We start from the raw sequence: 10,687 nt of genomic DNA on the forward strand, positions 1-10,687 counted from the left end.
TGCATTTTAAATTATCTCAACGATATTTCAATGTATTGTAAATTGTTGATCGTATTTTGAGCTTTTATTCTGTTTTAGGTTTGTTTCATAAAGCTTAGTTATAAGTCTAAATTTTTCATTGCTCCTTTTCATCTACCAAGTTCCAAACAATAAAATAAATATTCCATCAAGTTTTTTAGATGAAAACAACATACTAAAACGCGGATATTTGTAAAACTAATCCAAATTAAACTCGCTGTTTATTTTTAAATGGGATATTTTTTAAGGAAATTAATTGGTTTAGAAAAAATATTTCTCACTAAATAAAGGTAAGAATTTTACAAGTACAGTGATTTGGAGATTTAAGAAATTTATTCAAAATGTACCATTATTTCCACTCTTACAACATTCTTTTTGATGCAATTTTTCTTTTGAATGAGTCAATACATTTTTCATTTCAAGTGTTAATTCAGGAATGTAATGTCGAGGAATCAAAAATGTTGATAAATTGAATAAATCGATGAAAACTTTATATCGATCGCTGAAATAAAAATTATTATTAAATCGAATGAAGACTTAAATCTCCCACTAACGAACCTTAATGTTGAACGAAGATATTGATATCCAGAAGATCCTCCCGTTCCTAATTGTTGAGAACCAATCATTCTTTGAACCATAATCACATGATTATCTATATTATTTTATTAAAACAAATCTTTACTTTTTTAATTCAATAAATTAATTCATAAATCTTACATCTCCATTTCGTAATTAATGAGTCAATGTCCATTAAAAGCAGAAGAATTTGATGAGGTTGAGAAAAGCGTGGCTCGTCGCGATAAAAACTAATCATCATAGCCCCTTGTAGTGCTTTATACGTAAATCTTCTTTCTCCGCGTGACACCAATGCTTCATGTACTTTTGGATCAAAGATTGTCTTATAGACATCTCGTCGTTTTTGAATATCCATTAAACGGTAATTTTTGACAAATTCACTTGCTTCAGCATTTGCTTGATCTTCCTTTTCATTAAGCAATTTTTCAACTTTTTCTTGAAACTTTCCCCAAAAATCAAATCCGTCATGTTCTAAGCCTGGGGTTCTTTCAAGCCACCTTTGAACCAAATTGCTTAAAGATGGATCTTGTTCAGACTTTTGTAGTGCTTCAATTGCTTCACTATCGGATCCAAAAACATGGGAATAATTTTGATTGTATCGTACACGATGTTCAGTTTTCACGCCCAATTTATTTTCCAATAATCGAAATTGTAAGCTTTGAAACCCACTTGCTGGAGATAGATAATCACGAAAATCCATAAAGTCAAGAGGCGTCATCGTCTCCAAAATTGGAACTTGATCAACAAGAAGCTAAAGAAAACGAAAACAGAAATTGAAAAAAAAAACTCATCACAACCGGGGGGTTAAAAGTCGTTCATGGCTTTCATCAATTAGCATTATCAATTAGTCATCTTACTGAAAGAGACACATTTATTTATTTTTTTGTTGATAAGAAGTATGTAGTTATGTGATGACGTTAAGATTTTTAATAATTTCATGAACAATTTGATAATTTTTTGAAGGTCAACTTTTCTCAAAAATGTAAATTAACATTGATAATAAGTTTCCTTATGTAGAAGCACGTGACGTTGAAACCCGGGAGTACATAAATTTCAATCACGAAAATGAAACCGCTACATATACGTTTTTTTTACTTTCATTTTTTTAGAGGGCTTCTAAAGGTTAAGGATAAGAAAGTGTCATTTTTCTTGTGGTTGAATTGAATTTTTTGTTATTCGAAAGGCATTATTGCTAATAATTACACAAGCATTAAAGATTCTAAGGAATGAAACACGAAATAAAACTTTCGGTGTTGTAATTTGATCTTTCTTTTTTAAAACAACATGAAATTTACAATCATCGATTTTCGAAGACCTTCAATAATACTTATAAAGTATCAAATTTTGTCCAGACGATAATCCTTATCTTATGGACTGTATTGACTTTCAGCGAAGAAAAATTAATTCCTAAAAATTTACACGTACGCTAATTAAGTCAAGGAACATTTGGAAATTACGCAAAACTTAGTCGTGATTCTGGTCAAAAAGACACTACGTCATTTCCGATCGTTCCCTAAATCAATTAAATTATCAAAAAAAGTTTGAAAACACTTACATTCAAAATTAGAGTGATACGGTTCAATCGTTTCAAAATCTCTAGCGTATTGGATTCCTCGATATTTTCCTGATTAAAAAGATTACGAATTGAATCAACCTCGAAAATAATTTGCTTGAACCATAGTTCATAGGCTGAAAATCCACATTTAAACAAGAAATAAATTTAAATTAAACTGTAATAACTTTAATAAGCATACCTTGATGAGTCACAATAAATAGATGTTCATCATGAACTGGATGCTGGCTATTAGCTGATAGCATTCTTTGTGATGAAAGAACCTTATCAAGCATTAAGTATTCGCCATAAAGCATTCCGACATCAGATCCAAGATGCTCGCCTTCTTGACCATCGGCACTTTGTCTATGAAAACATACGATTTCTTATCAATTTATTTTCTCATCAATATTAAATATTTAAAAAATTAGATCGTAAATACAATTTCAAACTAATAACTAACTAGTTTGAAAATATTCATATGAAACTTAATTGTTAGTATCATTTTTAACAATGCCTGAATAGACAAATATTTTAAATTTTTCTCCGTTTTAAAAAAATTAGTTTTAAAAGTTTTCTAAAACCCTATGAAAAAGCATTTGAAACAAAAATCATTCGCGAATTTTTTAAAATAAAATAGAAAATTATGAGTATAAAAACTAATTTCTTACCCATTAGAATTACCGACTGGACAGCTCATTTTAATATTTTTTAAAGGAACTTTTTTCAGTTAATTCTTTATCTCACCAAAGTTAAACTCAAACTAAACAGAGATGAATGAATGAAGGAAGCCTAATAACAAAAATAAAATAGAGTGAGGCCACAAAACATGGAGAAATCTGAGAGAATTACACATTTTCTCTTTTATTACAGAGAAATTCCTTTTTATTTCGCATTCACAAACTATCAAAGCCACCAACTCCAAGTATAATTAAAATTTATTGGATCGCACCGACTATCAGATGGTTTTCTATGTGTTGGAGTTAAATTTTGTAATTCGATTTTAAGCATTCCTTGCATCATTTTCATAAATACATTTTCTGAAGTTGCCAAGTTTCTTTCTTCACAAGGATCATGAATGATATCAAACAAACATGGTCCGTTCAGCAGATTACAGTTTTTGTTTATTCCTGAACATTGAACTGTTGCACGTTTTCTTATGTTTTCAATTTCTTCAGGCTGCAGTGGATCATTAAAAATTTCAAGGATTTTTGAAACTTTAGAATTTAATATTTCGCTTGTGTATTTTGACGAATTAATTTCACTATTATTATTCGAACCTAGCCATCCATCATCTAATCCTATCGAAGATGATCCATTAACCAGTTTAAATCCATTAAAAATATATGAACTATAACCAGATATGTCATCAACAAAAATCATTTCGTTTCGAAAAGGCTCTTTGTTGTAAAGAATCATATTAGAGAGATCTAGACCATCAATTTTATTATCAACTTGAATGTTTGTATTTGCTAGATTTAAAAGAGTAGGAAGTAGATCAGCAATGTAAAAAAATTTTCTTCTTATTAAACCGGATGGTAAAAATGGTGCATAAATAATTGCTCCTGTCCTTATAGCACCATCCCATCCTGAACCTTTTTGGCCTCGAAAAGGATAATTAGAAGCAGTTGTGCTGTGTAAATTTATAGAAGGTCCTCCATTATCTGAGAAAAATACAATAATTGTATCATTTAATAAGTTAGATTTGTACAGAGCCTCAATTATATTTCCAATGCTTTCATCTAATGAGTACATCATTGCTGTAAATAAATTAATGTATAATTTTTAGATATTATTTTATCAATTTTTTTTTATATCTTATTAGTTCAAACCTGCCAAAATTCGTCTTTCTTCATTTTCGATGTATGAAAATTTTTCAATAATTTCTTCTTTCGCTTGCATCGGTTTGTCATCATTTGCAGTGTGTGGAGCGAGATGACTTAAAAGCATGAATAATGGTTTTTCATTGTCATGATTTTCAATTACACTAATCGCTTCTTTTGTCAGCATATCTGTAGCATACACATCTTCATAAGATCTATCGATTTTGGAATTTCGTCTCATATCATATCCACGCGAAACATTTTTAATGTATAGTCCCAATAATCAACATAAGGTCCAAGATAACCATAAAACATATCGAAACTGAAGTTATATATTTACATATAAACATCTTTCAATGCATTAATTTAAATTCAATTTACCCTCGATTTGTAGGAATATATTCTTCCTTATAAAATCCCAAATGCCATTTTCCTATCAAATGTGTTTTATAACCAGCATCTTTAAAGTACTCAGGCATTAATTTTTCATCTAGTGGCAATCCCCATGGCTCATCACTAACAATTACATAGTTTTGCATTCCATTATGATGCGGATATTTTCCAGTGAGCAAAGCACTTCTGCTCGGCGTACACATTGGTGATGTATAGAACCTAATTGTCGTCAATAAATTTACGTAATTTACTTTTTTCTTCTACTGCATGAAATTATATATATTTGAATGTTTTGAAATGTATATCAATGCTAATGAATGAAAATGAACATCCAGTTTAACAAGATTATTGTTTGTTACATACAAATTTAAAAAATTCAATTCCAATATAAAAGTAGGTGTAAACTTATGACTTTTTCAATATTCTCTGTGCTAGTTTATTTTTAAAAGAAACTACAGATAAAAATAAGTACCTATCTAAGATTATTCCGTGATAAGCTAATGAATCTATGTTGTAAGTTGGAATTTCGTTACTTCCTCTATAGCTTACATCATGAAAACCCATATCATCACTCATTATGATAACAACATTCTTTTGAATTTTTCTATTATCTCGTGCTGCATTCACGTTTTCTACAATTTCTCCATTAGCAATAAAATAAAAAATTACAACTAAAAAATATAAGAAATAGACTTTCATGGTTCAATATTTATCCCAATACTGATACAAGTAAGTTATTAGTGTAATTATTGATTAATGATAGATAATAAGTATCAGTTAACGAATAACATTTTTGAAGTTCGAAAATTCGAGTAAATAAAACATTCAAAAAGCATTCAACAAAAAAGTTACAAAATATCTCGTGTTTCAACGAGGGAGTTAAGCGCATGTATTTCGCATCGATGAGTATTTAATTAAAAATGCAATAAAAATATCATTTAGCGGTTTTTTAGAATTCAAATTTTGAATCGGTTTTTAAAAAATGTAAATTTTTAAGTAAGTTGCTTACTTTTTGTTTTTAGTTCTCGTATTGAGACAATGTTTTAAAACTAAGACAAGTTGCAGCAGCCGACAAAGTGTCCATCCAGCTACCTTTTTGATAATAAGATTATAAAATGCGTTAAAAATGAGTGGAAATATTCAATTAAATTTTTTCAAATTATTCAAGAGAAATCTGAAAACAGGATTTACTATAACAAACAATAAAGGACATAGAAACTTTTCAAGTAAACTAAAACTTAAAAAAAATGAATATAAGAGTGTTATTGGATTGGAAATTCATGCACAAATTCTATCAGAATCAAAGCTTTTTAGCGGTGCAAAAAATACATTTGCTTCCGAAATAAATTCGTGTGTTAGTTTATTAGATGCTGCAATTCCTGGATGTTTACCTGCTCTTAACAAGCGATGCGTCGAAGCTGGAGTAAAAACTGCTTTAGCACTTAATTGTGTAATTAACAAAGTCAGTATGTTTGACAGAAAACACTATTTTTATTCAGACTTACCTGCAGGCTATCAAATAACACAACAAAAAGCTCCATTAGCTGGAAAAGGATGTCTTACCTTTCCTGTTTTAACACCGATGAAAAATTCTAAACCTTACTATAAAACAGTTCGTATACATCAAATCCAACTAGAACAAGACAGTGGCAAATCATTGCATGATGATGAGCTGAAGATAAGTTTGATTGATTTAAATCGAGCGGGTGTACCCTTGATGGAATTAGTGTTTGAGCCAGATTTAGATGATGGAGAAGAAGCAGCTGCTTTAGTCAAAGAGTTAATATTAATATTTAGTTCCCTTCAAACGTGCAGTTGTAAAATGGAAGAAGGTGCTCTTCGTGTTGATGCTAATGTTTCTATTCATAAAGAAGGCGAACCTTTGGGTATTAGAACTGAAATAAAAAATATTGGTTCAGTTAGAGGAGTTGCACAAGCTATTGCTTATGAGATTGAAAGACAAACAATAGTTAAAAACGATGGTGGTATAATAATCAATGAAACACGACAATGGGATGCGATATCAAAAACAACAATCCCAATGAGAGATAAGGAAGTGGTTCAAGATTATCGTTATATGCCAGAGCCTAATTTGTTGCCTCTTCATTTAAATATGGATTCTAATAAGTCTGATGAGCTTGTCAATGTAAAATCAATCGAAAAAAGTCTTCCAATATTACCACAAGGCTTAAGGAACGAATTAATAAATAAATATAAACTATCGGAGACAACTGCTATAATTATTGTAGTAAGTTCTCATTATAATATTTTATTGTAATTTTCTAATTTCTACACAGATTTCTAGTTTAAACTTTCTTTTCAATTGTTTCTTTTTAGAATGATTCAGTACTACATAAATTTTTTCAAGATATCATCAATACCAATCACGCAAGGTCACCTAAACTTGTGACGAATATTCTTATTAACGAATTGCTTACTACATGTAATAAAAATAAAACGGATTTAGAAAAGTGTCCGATAGACTCCGAACGGTTGGGAGAATTAATAGACATGCTCGAGAGCCAAGAATTAAGTTTAAATTTGGCAAGACTTGTGTTACAAGAAATGTTTCACAGTCAAAAATCTGCTCAAGTTATAGCAACTGAGAACAATTGGAAGCAAATATCATCTGATGAAGAAATTAGGAAAGTCTGTGAAGAAATTTTAGCAACAGAGGCTGGTCAAAAAATGCATCAACAGTTTAAAAGTGGCAAAAGTAAAATTTTATTTGCAATAGCTGGAGAAATAAAAAATAAAACTAATAATAGAATTAACATGGCAAAAGTCATGGAAACGCTTAAAGAATTATTAAAATAAAAGTAATAAAATTTCAAATAGGTATCTAGATAATTTAAACATGTTTAAAATTTGCATATTTTACTTTAAATTTTCCTTGCTTTTCATAATATTCTCCATATTTGAACGAGCTTGCTGCAAGAAGTTTTCGGTCTTATTTAGTTGTTTCTGAACATGACGTTCCATATAATTCTTTTGGTCGGAATGCTTTTTGAGTTTATCACAACAAACTTGCAAGTATTTCTTCAATTCACATATTTGTGCTTTATATTTTGGACAGTTCCTGCATGAAATAGTAGAAGAAGTTTCAGTAGACATTAAATCATGAAGCTTATCATCCTCAAATTCACGTGTTTTTGCTGTCACCTGACTAACACGAGTCTCCGACTTGCAATTATCTTGACTTTGTGCGAGTTCTTGATTACCAATTTCTATTTTATTTTCTTGATCATCTTCTATTGACAAACTGGTTCGATTCGATTTAAATTTAGGATAAAGCTTTCGAATTTCTTCAAGTTCAAAACGTATAGCAGCTGTTTGAGCTTCAGCATTAACTACTTCGTCCTTTACTCTCTTTACATATTTTTCATGATCGCATTTTGGCATCCAATTCATTTCTAAATCATCTTCAAAATCTTTCATGCGTTTTTCCAACTTTTGCACTAAATCCTCACTTATGTCCAATTTGGATGATAAGTCAATTTTCTCAGCTTGAAGTAAACGTAATGTATTTTGACTATCATTTAGTACGACATTAATTTTTATTTCATTTTCAATTAAAGATTTTATCTCATCATTGCATTTCTTAATCTCTTCATCACGAAATTCCAATTTTTCGCGATATTCGTAAATTTCATCCTCAAGCAGTTGATTTATTTTCTTTAACTCTTCAAATTCTTCCGAAAAGACTTGTAGTTGATCTTTAAAATTTTCACATGATTTGCACTCCTGTTTGCAATCGATAGTTGGTTGAACAGTTTCGTCATTTTTAACAATTTCAATGTTTCTCTGACGAATATTTGAAATAGAATCACGAGCTGTAGTAATTAAGCTTTCTAGCATTGATAAATCTGGAAATGCTGAAATGCGACCGTCAATAGAGTACCGTGAAAATTCAACGCTTTTATCAAGAATGTTTTGAATGTCTTTAAGACTTTGATTACTCAACGATTCACGAATTTCTTTATTTTGTAATAAAGCTGATAAAAACTGTGCAAGCTCATGAAGATGGTCCAAAGTATAGGAACATAATTCAGCACAACGGCTCAAAGCATTATCTGCTATTTCTTGTTTTTCAACAACTATAGCCATTTGTTCTTTAAGTTGATTAAATTGATCCTTAGTTTTAGAATTTGCTAAACCAATCAGTTCTTGCATGAGCTCATTGACTTTCAATTGTGACTGCTTTTTAATCTCCATAGCTTGTTGGAATTTAAGATCATTGAAGCTTTCATATAGGTAGTCAAAGGAAAACCTTGGTGTTTCTGACGAATTTTTATTTTCGTTATTTTTCATGCTGCGTATGATTTGAGATAGTTTTTCAATTTCCTGATTTTTTTCTTCTAGTTCAGATGAAGTAACTTCTTTTAGTTGTTGCTTAACTTTCTCAAGCTGCAACTTCAACTCATTTATTTCGGCGTTCTATAATATTGAATATTATTTATTTAATCTTGCAATTATCTTGTTAATCTTCATTATAAACTAAATATTTTTTTTATAAAATTAAATTATAAAATATTTAGTAAATAAATTTGTCAGGCATTATATCAACAACTTACCTTTTTAGTTTCCTCTGTATCAATACCAGATCCCTGCTTTTTTTCGATCATGATTTCCATGGCAGAAATTTTTTGACGATTTTCGTCTAAAGTTTGCAAACATTGAGTCAAATACTTTAAAGTCTTTTGACGTTCGTCTTCAGATTCTTTCAATTTTTCTTCAACATCGTTTAATTCGCATTGAGTTGATGCCCATTTTTCCTTAAAGTCCTTCAATTCATTCTCTAAATCAATTGACTAATAAATAAAAGAAAAAAGAAAAAGAAAACAAATTATTTTTTTACATGTTAGGAAAGATAGTAAGTCATATTATTTTTTACGGGGTCCTGTTCATTCATAGATAGATGAAAACTCAAAAACTCTAATCTTTCACACTTTTCATTCATCAATTCGATTTTTTTGAAAAAACGTTCATTTTGAAATTGCAAAAACTGCAAATCTTGATTTTTCTGTGAGAGCAATTCTTGAAATATTACACATTTCCGAAGCTAATGATAAAAAGACGATAACGTCAAATTGTGAAAAGTTAATAGCTCCATATGATTTTTATTATTGTTAATACAATACTTACCAACATTTTTGATTCAGATTCTGCATTTTCAAATTTATCTTGCATTTCATCTCGTTCGTATTTAAAAGCGGCTGCTCTTGATTCAGATTCCTTCAACATACCATTCAGTTTTTGAATTTCCTTTTGCATACGATTGACCTGTTGTTTGTATTCTTCGGATAATTGGCTCATATCTAAAACTTTTCGCTGTAATTCAATATCTCTCATATCAACAGCACCAAGAAACTCAGCATATCCAGTATCGTTTCCTAAATTTGATTTATTTACATCATTTAGAGCATGGTGCAATTTTATATTTTCTTGTTCCAAATATTTAACTTTATCTTTTAACTCTCCAATCAATAATTCAGCACAACTTTGGCTGTTTAATTTTTCTTCTTCAAGCAATTCAAGAGCTAATGAAGCTTGTTGTAACAGCTGTTGCTTCTCATTCACGTCATTTGATAATGTCTCATTTTCTAACTGAAAATTTATATACATATATACATATAAATATCTTATTGAAACCACTGAATTTCTACCTTTAGATCTGTGAATTGCTTCTGAAAATTTTCAATTCCTTCCGGTAGGGAAGTGTTGTTTTGCTCAAGAAAATACAGTCGCAACTTGAGATTAAAATTTTCTTTCTTCAAACTGTCCATTTGTTCTTCATACTCTTTAACACAAAATCCTTTAGACAAAGATGACTGATGAACTAATTTGCTAGAACTAGATTCGTCAATTGCGGAGAAATCAACCAGCTGTTCTTCCAATAAATCGCTTTCTCTTGGTTCATCCATATTTTTTGCTGTGATTAGTAAGTAAGAATTAAGAATTATTGAAAATCATTTGGTTTAGTAAGTTAGTGTTTTGTTTCATTATGCTTTCTGATAGATGTTTGCTTTACTATACCTTAATACAAAATAAATTCCTTGTTGATCGGTCAGAATACAAAAATAAAATGAAATGAATATGAATTAAAAACTATTAAAATCAAAAATATCAAACTTTTCAAATATAATCGTTATTTTAAAAAATGGCGCAGCTTCAACTCCCTGAAAATTTCAAACTTTTTTTAGGTAATTATTTTAACGGAAATCAAAAAATAAATTTTAAACAAATTTATTGCATTAATAAACTAATGATAATTTAAAAATTTAAAAATTGCAAAAAAATAATTGAATTAATTAATAAAAAAAAT

The 10,687-nt window shown here is 29.5% G+C and overlaps 3 protein-coding genes and 1 pseudogene across 4 annotated transcripts; 1 reads left to right on the forward strand and 3 right to left on the reverse strand.

The window, feature by feature from the left end:
* Positions 1-25: 25 nt before the first annotated feature.
* v (Tryptophan 2,3-dioxygenase vermilion) lies at positions 26-2,985 on the reverse strand. Its single transcript, XM_070637082.1, has 6 exons — positions 2,818-2,985; positions 2,349-2,512; positions 2,150-2,283; positions 736-1,345; positions 577-670; positions 26-520 (listed from the first exon to the last, which is right to left on the reverse strand). Exons 1-6 carry the CDS (start codon positions 2,844-2,846, stop codon positions 355-357), a joined length of 1,197 nt encoding a protein of 398 aa, XP_070493183.1. The 5' UTR covers positions 2,847-2,985; the 3' UTR covers positions 26-354.
* LOC139088059 (arylsulfatase B-like) lies at positions 2,985-5,072 on the reverse strand (annotated as a pseudogene).
* Positions 5,073-5,325: 253 nt separating this feature from the next.
* Positions 5,326-7,218, forward strand: GatB (glutamyl-tRNA(Gln) amidotransferase subunit B, mitochondrial). The gene is made up of 2 exons (XM_070637426.1): positions 5,326-6,610; positions 6,700-7,218. Exons 1-2 carry the CDS (start codon positions 5,489-5,491, stop codon positions 7,177-7,179), a joined length of 1,602 nt encoding a protein of 533 aa, XP_070493527.1. The 5' UTR covers positions 5,326-5,488; the 3' UTR covers positions 7,180-7,218.
* LOC139088275 (interaptin-like) lies at positions 7,078-10,499 on the reverse strand. 2 transcript variants are annotated; one of them, XM_070637424.1, is made up of 6 exons: positions 10,399-10,499; positions 10,029-10,294; positions 9,508-9,969; positions 9,257-9,424; positions 8,937-9,173; positions 7,078-8,799 (listed from the first exon to the last, which is right to left on the reverse strand). In XM_070637424.1, the coding sequence occupies exons 2-6, from the start codon at positions 10,284-10,286 to the stop codon at positions 7,240-7,242; spliced, it is 2,685 nt and encodes an 894-aa protein (XP_070493525.1). In that variant the 5' UTR covers positions 10,287-10,294; positions 10,399-10,499; the 3' UTR covers positions 7,078-7,239. The 2 variants fall into 2 exon arrangements, with proteins under 2 accessions (XP_070493525.1, XP_070493526.1); XM_070637425.1 differs by lacking the exon at positions 9,257-9,424.
* Positions 10,500-10,687: the final 188 nt, after the last annotated feature.

This window comes from Chironomus tepperi, unplaced genomic scaffold (genome assembly GCF_022539635.2).
Source record: "Chironomus tepperi strain 1889 unplaced genomic scaffold, CSIRO-AGI_Ctep_v1 contig_161, whole genome shotgun sequence".
NCBI classification, from domain to species: domain Eukaryota; kingdom Metazoa; phylum Arthropoda; class Insecta; order Diptera; family Chironomidae; genus Chironomus; species Chironomus tepperi.